At 41.8% G+C, this 14,635-nt stretch overlaps 1 protein-coding gene across 1 annotated transcript; it reads right to left on the reverse strand.

Moving 5' to 3' along the window:
• Nucleotides 1-3,435: 3,435 nt before the first annotated feature.
• LOC111957800 (osteoclast-stimulating factor 1) lies at nucleotides 3,436-14,635 on the reverse strand. The gene is made up of 10 exons (XM_023978816.2): nucleotides 14,449-14,635; nucleotides 7,193-7,239; nucleotides 7,046-7,096; nucleotides 6,750-6,813; nucleotides 6,433-6,486; nucleotides 6,089-6,196; nucleotides 5,840-5,889; nucleotides 5,431-5,509; nucleotides 4,999-5,097; nucleotides 3,436-4,491 (listed from the first exon to the last, which is right to left on the reverse strand). Exons 1-10 carry the CDS (start codon nucleotides 14,480-14,482, stop codon nucleotides 4,433-4,435), a joined length of 645 nt encoding a protein of 214 aa, XP_023834584.1. The 5' UTR covers nucleotides 14,483-14,635; the 3' UTR covers nucleotides 3,436-4,432.

A 14,635-nucleotide genomic window follows, 5' to 3' on the forward strand; every position in this document is an offset into this window, starting at 1 on the left:
CCTGGGCTTGCATGGTTAAATGTGGTCTGGGGTTGTGAGGCCGGTTGGATGACATTGGAGGTGGCTTATGGTAGAGAAATGAACATTTACATTTTCTGGCAACAGCTCTGGTGGACTATCCTGCAGTCAGCATGACAATTGCTTGCTCCCTCAAACCTTGAGACATCTGTGGCATTGTGTTGTGTGACAAAACTGCACATTTGAGAGTGGCCTTATATTATCCCCAGCACCAGGTGCACATGTGTAATGATCATGCGGGTTAATCAGCTTGTTGATATGCCACACCTGTCAGGTGGACAGATTATCTTGGCAAAGGAGAAACTCTCACTAACAGGAATGTAAGCACATTTGTACACACAATTTGAGAGAAATAAGCTTTTTGAATGTATGGAAAATATGTGGGATCTTCAATTTGAGCTCATGAAACATGGGACCAACACTTTACATGTTGCGTTTTATATTTTTGTTCAGTGTAAATGTTCAGCTTGAACTCTACATTGGCATAACGTTTGAAACTTCTTGCACTACCATACAAGCTTTCAGACAGTTGAACCAAGCACAATCAATTATTTTAAACTACATTTCGTGGCATGTAATACAGAGTTCTCATTAGCTCATAATCCCTTTTCAATATTTAAATTTAATAATACCACACAAAAGTATTGATTTAATAGTTGGAAAGAGTTAACGTTACATGCCAAGGCACAACATAAGGGTAGCAGCAAAGGGACATTATTACAACCAGTTCTGTCGGTGTAACCTACCTAGGAAAAACACCATGCTCTAGTTCTATGCATCTAGGATGTTAATTTAGGAGACTGGTTTCATTTGACAAGTTGAGTCATTTCCAAATGTATTTGAAAGATCTCCACAGATCCAAAGATGTCTGCTACTTTAGCAAGTGTATCATGAGTAAAATAAAATGTAGAATAAATAAATAAAGCTTATAAATGAATTATACCCATTGATTCTTGAATATCTATATTACAATACTATAAGCCTCTAACTGTGGGGTAGCTCTCAAACTCTAAATGGCATTCTGCCTTCTCCCTACAGTTCTCAGCCGTTGGTTTTACCCACAACTGCCTCATTTGAACTACAATACCGACGTGGTCTTTTAATGTTTAGAAGCATCAATAATCATTGCTTGCGATACGGCTTTCGAAACATATGGTTCTTATCTTTCATCAGCCAGAAATCCTTCAAATAAAAAAGATACACTTACTGTAGCAGTTTTACACAGATCCATACGACTATGGGTGCCTCCATCCGACGAAACTACACTTCCTGAGCTACACTTACACACAGGTGTTCGGCGCATGCTAGCTAGTTAATTAGCACAGGTGGTCGCTTCTTGTCTTCCGTAAACAAGCGCTGTATCATGGAGATATGGCCGTGTGGGAACCCTAATCCTAACCCTATCAAGGTGTGTATCAATTTAGCCTTTTGTTTTTAGAAAATTATCTCTCTCTCATATGAAAGATAAGGTCCTTATGCTTCGAAAACCGTACCACAAGTGATGCATGTTAAATGTTCAGACCGAGCGTCGGGGATCTTCACAAAACTTCCCTTTACAGAAGACACCTTTGTCCAATGACTCGTGTAATATAATAGAACTGAGTCATGATCAAGGGCTAACTGCGGGAGGATCTCGTACAATTTTGAGCCGATTTTCATCATTTTATTCTCAAAAGAAGTGCGTCGTCCTCTTACATGCCACAGTAAACTTTATATTCCGCCGTGTTTTGTATTTTATTTTTGTCCGATTTTGTTTTTTGGAATGTCTTATATCCTTGGGATACCATGCTGCCACAATGTAAATTATGTAAGCATTTTTTAAATCTGTAGAATTACTACATTACCCATAATGCTCATTGATTGGACATTCCAAATTACCATGGCAATTTTGCATTGTTCTATGGTGAAGAACCTTCTATGTAGGGCAGGCCAGTAACATTTGCAAACAAATTGGGCCCCACAAGGGTGCGTTCTCAGCAACTCCTGTACTTCCTGTTCACCCATGACTGCGTGGCCATGCATGCCCCCAACTCAATCATCAAGTTTGCAGAAATTTGGCTTGTTACCGAAAACACTCACAAACTTCTACAGATGCACAATCGAGAGCATCCTGTCGGGCTGTATCACCGCCTGGTACGGCCACTGCTCCGCCCACAACCGTAAGGCTCTCCAGAGGGTAGTGAGTTCTGCACAACGCATCACCGGGTGCAAACTACCTGCCCTCCAGGACACTTACAGCACCCGATGTCACAGGAAGGCCAAAAAGATCATCAAGGACAACAACCACCTGAGCCACTGCCTGTTAACCCCGCTATCACCCAGAAGGCGAGGTCAGTACAGGTGCATCAAAGCTTGAACCGAGAGACTGAAAAACAGCTTCTATCTCAAGGCCATCAGACTATTAAACAGCCATCACTAACATTGAGTGGCTGCTGCCAACATACTGACTCAAATCTCTAGCCACTCTAATAATAAAAAATTGGATGTAATAAATGTATCACTAGTCACTTTAAACAATGCCACTTTATATGTTTACATACCCTACATTACTCATCTCATATGTATATACTGTACTCTATACCATCTACTGCATCTTGCCTACGCCGCACGTCCATATATTCTTATTCATTAATTTACACTTGTGTGTATAAGGTAGTTGTTGTGAAATTGTTAAGATTACTTGTTAGATATTACTGCGCGGTCGGAACTAGAAACACAAGCATTTTTCTACACGCGCACTAACATCTGCTAACCATGTGTATGTGACCAATAAAATTGGATTTGACATTTGCAAACATATTGTTTTACTGTGCCCAGTTGCACACAGACTTTTATGGTCACACTAGGTGCCACCGATTGATTCAAAATGAGTAGCCTAACAATTAGACTATTTACATGGCCCCAGTTGCATTTGCAAACAAAAAAACAATAACAGTTCCACACATCTGTTTGGCCTCAAACTGTAATTTCAGCTAGAATTTTGATATCATGGATGGTCATTCTTTGCATCCATAGCTCTATGAATTTGAGAGTGGTTACATTTCTCCAGGCCCAGCCCTCAGCTTTTTACCAAAAGAGGTGGGGTAAATGCTTTATGGTTTCAACTGCAGATTCTAGCTTTAAATAGTCTGCAATTAGTAAATGATGTGTAATAAATCGATATCAGATCTCGTGTTTTTAACTTTGTGACACTTCTAATTATGTATGTCCCTCTGTGGGCTTCATGTATAAGTTTCACTAGTGTGATCAACTTTTAGCCTGTAACCATGTTTGGTATAACAATGACCATAGGATCTGGGACATGGTAATTGAAATGTGCATTTTGTTACCACCCCCCCCCCCCAAAAAAAATCACAAACGTCAACTTTTTATTTCTCTAAAACAATCCCATCATCCGTCTTTCATCGGTAGGTCAAATCATTAGATAAAATAATTTTATTGCATAGCTGACAGGAAAGAAAGCAGATAGACAGAAAAGATCAACAATGAACACATCTTTATGAAAGACATCATATCAGGTGACTTATTCACATACACACCTGTAGACAAATTATATCTTCACATAAGGCACTTCTAGTGACATATCTTTTAACAGTGGAGCAGTGGTCAGTGTGAACAACATACAGTACATGAAAATGCACTGTCATTTTCTTTCTACAGTACAGATAGAAAATGCAGTGGCAATTTACTAATCCCCAGTGAAGTGAAGATATTGGGGAAGAAAATGTTTTGCACAGCACACCTAATATTACAGTATTCCATGAGAGATGACATGATTGGCGACAAAAAACCCAGCCCGTGGTTATTTGAAAGTTCACATTTGACAATGCAGAAAATTATTTGACAGACATATGTATGCATTCCAATGCTTTTAGAATGAGGTTAAGTTAAGGCAGGATGAAGTATGATTTCCAGTATCATCCCATTTCTATGCCAGCCAGTGCTTACTAGTGCCAGAGAGAAATAAAACTGACTCGACATGGTCACTTCCTGCGATGCAGGTTCAGACCACCTTCAAATGGGAGATATGATTAGTTCAGGAGATATTTGTATGAAATAATCGCATGTCAATCTCTCTGGTGTCAGCAATCACTGACTCACCCGCAGATAGCACGATAGTGGAACCCATGCTATTGGTTCCCTTAGAACAGCCAATCATCTACCAGAATTTAATAATAAAGACGTCACCTCTCCACAGCCCTAAGGTTTTATAAATTCCATGTTCCATTCACATTGTTAATTATATGTCTTGTATTACTTTTATTACATTTGTTGTTCAGAAAATATTTGGAAAAATTGGAATGTATCCGAACACCTTCTCCCTCCCCACCCAGCTAATAATGTCCCACAAACTGCAAACTCCCCCCATCCCATGAGAGACAGGCCCGAGATAGCCCACTCCGAAAGGGGGGAATCAGTCAGAGTCTTCGTCGTCAAGGTATTCATCGGCGTTGCTGTGTGTACGTGTGATATCTGTAATAGAACAAATCGGAAGGAAGAGCTTAGGCCAGTAACAGTGGTAGGAGATTCAATTACATTTCATGGAATTAAAAAAAACATTTCCTCTAAGGGACTCATGATTGCAAAAGTACAACTATGTTCCAGTATGGACTGGACAGTTCTTTGTTGGCGGTTCCTCATTTTGTCATCTTGCATTCTTAGTAGTGTTATTGAAATGCATGAAATGCCTTACTAAGCAAGTTAAATCTATAAATAAACATGGTGAAGAATAAGCACTAAAGCATATAAATAAACGTGTCTATATGGGAAATGAGCATGAACAGTCAATCAACCTGATTGACTGTGTGACAATAAGGGCCCGTTTCACAGATACAGATTAAGCATGGTCATGGACCAAGAAACATGTGCAATAGAGATTCCCCACTGATAGTACTTTTGAGTCCCGGGACTAGGGCTTTCATCAGTTTCCGGGAAACCGAAATAGCGTAAGGCTTCCACCTTCTGGCCTAAATGACTCACTGCCTCCTTGTTTCCTCTTGATGAGAGAGGCACACTGGGCATTTGTGGCCATCTCCAGAGCCAGCTTCTTCTCATTGTTTTTAATATCCATCCTGGCATCTGAAACACAAATACAGAAAATGATTAACATACAAACAACCAGACATGCTCATACCAGGGTTATGGTCAATTCTAAATGGAACTCAGTCAATTCAGGAAGTAAAAAATAAAAGGCTTATTTTGAATACATTTTTAAATCAGTTAAAACAGGAGAAGGTATGTGTCTAATTTTATATTTCAAATTCATATCACTTTCTGAATTGACTGACTTCGATGTGAACTGAGCCCCAAACCCTGGCTCATACACATACAGAGATGGGAAACTAAACAGGAAAAGAGAGCAACAACAAACAAAAAAAGATGGAACTTGAAACAAAAAGTAAATGGACTTACTCTTATTCAGTAACATCTCCACTATGTCTGAGTATCCCTTCCAGGCGGCAGCATGCAGAGCAGTGTCTCCCAGTTTATTCTGCAGCGGAACAGAACAGCCAACATGTCAAAGACCTTACCCATCACATTTTTGCATAATTCTCACCATATAGGGCCAGTTTCCCAGACACAGATTAAGCCAAGCACTGGACTAAAATACATGCTCAATAAAGAATCACCTTTGGGGAAAAAAAAAAAAAAAGTGTTTAACTAGTCCTGGACTTGAGTCTAAATAGAGTCTTTCGAGTTTAATACTGTATGCATCAATCGCATACAGCCCAATCAGGCTGTACATTATCATTTTTTTTAATCAATCATAAGAAATTTGCCTGAAACCGCATTTTCCAAATGTGTAAACTGTTCTTCTCACCTGCTGGTTCAACTCAACGCTAGACTGCCCCAGCAAGATCTCCACCACATCTGTCACAAAAATGACAACATAACATAAAACTGTCATACATCTCACAACAGTGTGTGTGTGTGCAGGCTGACATGCATTTGCTCTGTCATTCAAGAAAAAAAGCCGAGTGTGTGTGTGCGTTGGCGCATGTGTGTGAGTGCATGCGTCTGTGCAACGATGCATGTGTTGTGGCGTGTGTGTAGTAGACAGAACTGTTACCTTTGTGTCCTCCGTGGCATCCCCAGTAGAGGGCAGTATTTCCAGCTTTGTCCAGACCATTAATTCCCACTTTGTTCTCCAGACACTCACGTAGCCAACTCAGATTCCCTGCGTCCCACAGACGCAAAAATTTAAATACACACAAATAAACATTGGTATGCAAATGAAGCAAGCATCACACCATTCAAATTCATACAGGTTATAGAAGGTGTATAGCAAACAAACAATCAAAACGTAGTTTGTTATTGAACTATATAGTAGGTTTAGATTATTGGTGGTGCGGTGCACAATATTTGCTAATTGGGAAGAGTGAGTGAGACAGCGGGCCTCTTTTGGTGCCTCACCTCGTTTAGCTGCCTCGTGCATTGGGTTGTCAATGGACTCTGCCTGCTCGGCCACTGTGGGTTGAGGAAGTCAGAGAGCAAATCATGATTTCAACAGAGCAACATGCTCCTTTGAAAACCATAATTAGGGCACTAATCTATTAAGGGGCGCCTAGAATAATCAAACACAGAGAACCTGTTTTCTCAATCTAAAGACAAGTTAATGGAATAATGCATTTACTGACATGGATGGGCACCTCTATTGTGATACAACTTCAACCTTACCATGAAACTTGCGATATGACATATCACATACAGTGAATGGTTTGTTTACTCACCATAATTGCTTGGGATGAGGCCAGTTCTTCCCCTGCAGGTTCCTTTCCACCAATTGCTGTCACTCTAAGGATGACAGACAGGCAGTGAGAGCCAATGGCAATACAGAATGCTTGCATCCAGTATGTCAGAGGTGAGAGAAAAGACAGAGAAAAAGAGTATGGGATACAGGAAAGACAAGAGATGTAGGGAAAAAGGAGTGGAAGATTGAGGACATAAAAAAAAAAAAAAGAGTGCCACAAAGACAGAATAAATGAGTGAAAGGGAGAAAAGTGGACAGGCGGACACGGTAACTTACCGTATCAGAGATATACAAGATGTCTCCCTCTTCAAAGTAGAGCTCATCTGGCTGAAAAGCAAAAAATAAATAATACCATCTTTAATTTGGATTGTTGTGAGGCGGAGTGAAGGGACTAGACCAACCATTACGAAAAGAAACACTAACCGTTCGGGGGTCAAAGGTGAACATGGCTCGGAACACCTTGACCTGGCCTATAAGAGAACAGAGAGGGAAAGGAACATGAGTTTGAATGTATACAACTGTGCAGCGGGTCACACACACACACACACACACACACACACACACACACACACACACACACACAGCCATAGTTGACAGTATACAGCACAAAAAGATCCAGACATGCTATCACACACACTTTTCAGATTTTGTTCTATCAGACCCATTCACACAGTGAACAGACATCGGGTCCTCGTCCACACACTCCAAGGCTACAGGCCTAAGGGCCTCTGAAGACACACTGTACTAGCTTGTCTCAATCCCAGGGGTGGAATGTTACCAGATTGGTGTTGGGAGAAAGCTAAATTAGTTCATAGGCACAAAGAAACCAGGGTTGTGTTCATTAGGCACAAAACTGAAGGTGAAGGTGCTACCTGCAGGCCTTATTGTCCAAAAATAAACGTCAAATGAACATGACTCAGGCTTAAAGAAACACTGTTTATGCAGAAACTGATCAAAATGGAAATCAATTAGCGACCTGAAAACACTGGAGTAAGCCAGTGCAAGCCTTTATGCTGCTTTCTGACTGTAACACCTGTTTTACACTAGTGTATACACCCTTATGTTATACTAGGGAAGTTGTTTTTCCATAGCTAGGGCTAACAGTGAGGACTTGTGAAGAGCAGAATCAACAACCTCTGCATAATTAAAACAGTTACTTTGTGAGAAGGCGTTATAGTTTACAGTTAGCCATTACGTAAATGAAAGCTGAAAAATACCAGTGGCCTGGCTTTGGCACCAACTGAGAGCAGGTCCGCCAGAACCATGGCCCAGGAAGACATGGGTGCCGACCCACGTAGATGAATACAGAAAAGTCTGAGCCTTTTGGGTAAAACACTGGGGGTAAATCTTATATGGAAATGTGCCCGGAGTGGTTCTACAGGCCCCATCCTGCCCCTGTGAAAACTCTGGGGCCTGTGCCGACTAGCCCACCCACTATACTCTCAGCCTCAGTCTGAGCTTGCTATGCAGCGGTAATTCACAACAGACAGAAACCAGGACATAGCTGGCTTGCTGAGAGGCTACAACTCTAATTACATTAAAAAATATATATATGTTTTCAAATAACTTTAGTACTGTGTAGGGCAAGCACCTGGATAATTAAATGCCTGTGGAGTGGGGGGGGCTAAACAGCTTTGGGCAGGCACAGGCTTGTGGGGCTCTGTATTTCAGGAATGGTTCATTCCTGATTCAGGAAAAACCCCAAAGGTAGGCCTAAATCAGAATGACAGTCTTCATGTTCATAACAATCTTGAATTTAAAAAAGGTAAAAATAAAAAAAAATGAAAAACAAAAAGCTAAACTTTGGTGAGCGAGTTTATACAATGTCAAGGGGTCAACTGACTTGTGCATGTTACCACCATGGCATTTCCAGTGCCCCAGTATCTGTAAATTAGACATGTCGACGATGAGTATGACGTGTCTCCTCTCTAACGCCCAGGATGCTCTGATTCAAACTCCCATTAGACAGCTCTGCAAATGTTATACTGTTAAAATACTTTCGTTGCTCGCCGAATATTGGAGTGTTGCTGACCAACTATCTTCAACTATTCCCGTTACGGTCGGTATGTACTTCCAAAAAAAGTAAATATAAAAATGTATTCGGCACATCCATTGTATCACTCATCCGTGCCACGCACAGGACGGAAGTCTACAACAGCTCAATACATTGGATGTTCCGAAGAAGCATTTTTTCAGTTGCTTGTACATTTTTATTTTGACATACCGGCCGTAACGGGAGTAAAGGAAGATAATTGCTCAGCGAAACGCCATATTTGGTGAGTAAGGTAGGGTTTTCACTAACAACGAATTCATGAGAAGTTCCGCCCCCATTCATTTTCAACGAGGGCACGCAGAGAAATGTGCCGGGAAAGGTGAGCGGCAAGAACCCTGCTATCCGAGCGGTAGAAAAAGTTGACCTCGGCTCTACTTTATGCAAATGTTAAGCGAAGTGTTGGAGCGAAGCACTGTCAAGAGGAGGCGCCGCTTCTGGTCAGAACCCATTGTATATTTTGACATAACGCTTGCAGAGCTGTGTAATGGGAGTTTGAATCTGAGCTTCCGGGGCCCGGTTTCACGTTAGCGATGGAATTTAGCCTTACGTGTGTTTTAATTATGCATATTTCCTACAATGACCGAAAGCTGTAGCATGCGTTTCCCAAAACACAACGGTCGCTAAGAGTGTGTTGTTGGAGCATGTGTCAATACCGATAGGATCGAATGAAAGGGAGCGCTGCTCTCGGATCAGCTTCTCCATTAAAATGTTACCTTAGAATTATTTCACAATAGTGACGACGGATCAGCTCCTAGAGAGAGATTACCACCTATAGCTGCAAATATTGAGGCGGCTTATTCTAATGCTTAGATAAAAATGCACTAAAATCGTAGATTTGACAAATCATTGCGCACATTAGGCTACACATCATGAAATATATTGAGCCAAATTACAGACAGTTGCGAAATAGAACTCAATTGATTGAACAAATGTATTTCAATATGATTGAAATAGACCTATAGCCTACTGTTTATATTTGAATAAAGGTTTTAATTTTCCTGGTTACCCAAACTCCTTGCTCTGGCGAAACGCTATGCCACGCCCACGGATGTTACTTCTCCGCCTTGAGGGGATTCGATTAATCTCGCCCGGGCGTGTTTTGCACTGGATGAAAGATTATTGCATTTGTTTTGGAACCGGGCTGCCCCACGGGCGTGAACCGGGTGCCCCGTTCAAAGCCCATCGCAAAGTCGGCTCAAAACAAAAAAAAGTGACGTAATTAAGCACAAGGAGCAATGAGTAGGATTCAAATGAAATTGTATGTGTCATATGCTCCATGAACAACATTGTTTCACTGTTAGTGTACAAATTACTTACAGGCCCTTCCCAACAATGCAGAAAGAGGGAAAAAAAGAAAAATAACAAGGAATAAATACACAATGAGTAATGATAACTTTGCTGTATACACACGGGGTACCAGTACCGAGTCGATGTGCAGAGGTACGAGGTAGATATGGACATATACTGTAGGTAGGGATTCATTATAATAAAAACATACAAATACGAGCCTTAGGCCATTAATATGGTCAAATCCAGAAACTATCATTTTGAAAACAAAGTGTTTATTCTTTCAGTGAAATACAGAACCGTTCCGTATTTTATCTAACGGGTGGCATCCATAAGTCTAAATATTGCTGTTACATTGCACAACCTTCAATGTTATGTCATAATTATGTAAAATTCTGGCAAATTAATTGCAGTCTTTGTTAGGAAGAAATGGTCTTCACACATTTCGCAACGAGCCAGGCGGCCCAAACTGCTGCATATACACTGACTCAGCTTGCACTGAATGCAAGAGAAGTGACACAATTTCCCTAGTTAATATTGCCTGCTAACATGAATTTCTTTTAACTAAATATGCAGGTTTAGAAAAATATACTTCTGTGTATTGATTTTAAGAAAGGCATTGATGTTTATGGTTAAGTACATTTGTGCACCGATTGTGCTTTTTTCGCGAATGAGCTTGTTAAATCATCACCCGTTTGGCAAAGTTGAAGTAGGCTGTGATTCAATGTTAAATTAACAGGCACCGCATTGATTATATGCAACGCAGGACAAGCTAGTTAACCATCAACCATGTGTAGTTAACTAGTGGTTATGTGAAGATTGATTGTTTTTTATAAGATAAGTTTAATGCTAGCTAGCAATTTACCTTGGCTCCTTGCAGCCACAAGGTCCTTTTGATGCTGCACTCGTGTAACAGGTGGTCAGCCTGCAACGCAGTCTCCTCGTGGATTGCAATGTAATCGGTGTCCAAAAAGGCTGATTACTGATTGTTATGAAAACTTGAAATCGGCCTTAATTAATCGCCCATGCCGATTAAATCGGTCGACCTCTAGTGTGGACCGTGATAATTCCTTAGTGATGTGGACAGAGAGGAACTTGAAGCTCTCGACCTGCTCCACTACAGCCCTGTCGATGTGGATGGGGCGTGCTCAGCCCTCAGTTTCCTGTAGTCCACAATCAGGGTCTTTGTCTTGCTGACATTGAGGGAGAGGTTGTTGTCCTGACACTACACTGCCGGGTCTCTGACCTCCTCCCTGTAGGCTGTCTCATCATCGTCGGTGATCAGACCTACCACCGCCCGTCGTCTGCAAACTTAGTAATGATGTTGTAGTCGTGCTCGGCCACAGTCTTGGGTGAACAAGGAGTACAGGAGGGAACTAAGCACGCATCACTAAGGTGCCGCCGTGATGAAGGTCAGCGCAGCGGACGTGTTGTTACCTACCTCCACCACCTGGGGGCGGCCCGTAAGGAAGTCCAGGATTCAGTTGCAGAGGGAAGTGTTTAATCCCAGGGTCCTTAGCCTAGTGTACATGGTACCAGGGCACAAAAGAAATAGGGCCAAACGTTCCTTTGTCCCAGTGGCAATAAGGCTCCTGAATGTTTAAAACTACAAGTAGGACCAGCAGGTTGGCCTACAGCTAACATTGTGGATGACAGAGTGTTATGTACAGGTTAACCATTGATGACGAATTGCACTTATTCTACCTGTATATTATGTCCTTTGTGTTATGTGTGCACAGAGCCACAACCAAAATTTCCCCATGGGGATATATCTTATCTTAGTGTGTTTTCACATGCAAAAGTGATTGCTTTTGATAAAAAACGCTTTATCTGCCTTCCCAATGAAAACTATACTGAACAAAAATATAAAATGCAATATGTTGGTCCCATGTTTCATGAGCTGAAATAAAAGATCCCAGAAATGTTCCATATGCACAAAAAGCTTATTTCTCAATTTTTGTGCACAAATTTGTTTACAACCCTGTTAGTAAGCATTTATTATTTGCCAAGATAATCCATCCACCTGACAGGTGTGGCATATCAAGAAGCTGATTAACATCATGATCATTACACAGGTGCACCTTGCACTGGGGACAAAAGGCCCTAAAAAAACTAAAATGTGCAGTTGTCACAACAGAATGCCAGAGATGTCTCAAGTTCAGGGAGCATGTAATTGGCCTGCCTACTGCAGGAATGTCCACCAGAGCTGTCGCCAGAGAATTGAATATTAATTTCTCTCCCATAAGTCACATCCTGTAGTCCTGGTTCACCCACGACTGCGTGGCTGCGCACGACTCCAACACCATCATTACGTTTGCTGACGACACAACGGTGGTAGGCCTGATCACCGACAACGATGAGACTGCCTATAGGGAGGAGATCAGAGACTGCCAGGACAACCCTCTCTCCCTCAACATGAGCAAGACAAAGGAGCTGATCGTGGACTACAGGAAAAGGAGGGCTGAACACGCCCCCATTCACATCGACGGGGCTGTAGTGGAGCGGGTCGAGAGCTTCAAGTTCCTTGGTGTACACATCACCAACAAATTATCATGGTCCAAACACACCAAGACAGTTGTAAAGAGGGCATGACAACATCCTCAGGAGTCTGAAAAGATTTGGCATGGGTCCCCAGATCCACCAAAAAGTTCTACAGCTGCACCATCAAGAGCATCCTGACCGATTGCATTACTGCCTGGTATGGCAACTGCTCGGCATCCGACTAAGGCGCTACAGAGGGTGGTGCGTACGGCCCAGTACATCACTGGGTCCAAGCTTCCTACCATTCAGGACCTATATACTAGGCGGTGTCAGAGGAAGGCCCACATTTATTTCAAAGACTCCAGTCACCCAAGTCAGACTGTTCTCTCTGCACCGCACGGCAAGCGGTGCCGGAGCGACCAAGATGAGGTCGAAAAGGCTACTTAAAAGCTTCTACACCCAAGCCATAAGAGTGCTGAACAATTAATAAAATGGCTAACTGGACTATTTGCTTATTTTCATTAAAACATGTTCACACACTGTTTTATCTATGCATAGTCACTTTACCCTTACATACATATTACCTTATTTACCTCGACTAACCTGTACCCCTGCACATTGACTTGGTACCGGTACTCACTGTATATAGCCTCGTTATTGTTATAGGTGTCACTAAATAAACCAAAGTAATAAAATAAAATATTTTCTTAACTCTATTTTCTTAAAACTGCATTGTTGCTTAATTAAGTGCTTGTAAGTATTTCACGGTAAGGTCTACTACACCTGTTGTATTCAGCGTATGTGACAAATACAATTGTATTTGATTTGAGAGAGGGGCTCCTCAGTCACCGCTTTTGCCCGTTCACGTCACGGGCCATAGACCGGTGCCCCGCGGCTCAGGATAATCGAACACGCCCATTGGCAACTTTCTTTGTAGTCAACTTTGTTCTGAAGTTATCGGCGGTCACAGAGAGAGTTAAAGCACGTGATTCTATGTTTAGCGTAGATCTTCAGTGTATAAAGTGACGCGGGAGGGCAAAAAAAGTTTCTAAAGACGAGCTTTGATGTTCTACGACTGGTCTGAGGCAGACATTAGATTACGAGCGTTTTCAAGTGCAACTTTAACGATGGTTTTTGGAAAAAGCTCGGAGATAGAACCTGTGTAGGAGCATAGTTCAAACAATTAACTTAGCCTAAATATATTTTGGGGGATATCCGGCCTTGGACGTTAGATAAGAGTCACGTCACGCTCATCGTCGACATCTCTAATGCCGCGTTCACGTACTAATCGGAACTAGGAATCTGACATTTCCGACTTGCTAACTGGTTGTAGTTACACACGTGCCGCGTTCAACCAGTTGCGACATTTCGCACACACTGGGGCAGGTTTCCAGTACTGAACCACAAGTGCAATATGTAGCTAACAATATAAAATGTCTAACATTGGCTTAAGCAACTCCACACAACTTTCTGGAAGCCTTTGGGATGGGACTGCACACATTGCAATCAACTGTATTTTGTGTGTGGCTAGCCAGATAACGTCAGCTAGTTAACTTGCATTACTGTGAAATGGGGAAGTCACGTTAGCCATGATGACATAGCCATGGGATCTACATCTAACTAGCTAGATAATTTTGTAAGGATAAGGACAATAAGGACGACGGTGAGAAAAGGACAGAGACAACTGAAATGTTCAATTATTCAAGGAGATTACTGGTCAAACATTTGGCTAACTAGTTCGCTCGCTAGGTGTGTTACACTTGCTTGATGCCGGGATGGGAGAGGCAGTTTCAAGTAGCTAACGTTAGTTAGTTTAACGTTATCTAGCTAATTATCACGCAGTTAATCGAATACTTACCTGGTTTGGCTGGCTTGGGAGGCGGTTTGGACATTTTCAGACTTTAAAGAGTAGCTACGCCGTATCTTTTCTGAAAAAAGTTGCTTATCGTTGCTTATTATAAGAGGTACTGTCTCACTTCCAATAAGGAAGTAGGCTACTGTCTGACAGAACCAGCTAGGCGGAAAACTAGCAGTGCGCATGCCCA

The sequence above is a fragment of the Salvelinus sp. IW2-2015 genome, linkage group LG33 (genome assembly GCF_002910315.2).
Source record: "Salvelinus sp. IW2-2015 linkage group LG33, ASM291031v2, whole genome shotgun sequence".
NCBI lineage: Eukaryota > Metazoa > Chordata > Actinopteri > Salmoniformes > Salmonidae > Salvelinus > Salvelinus sp. IW2-2015.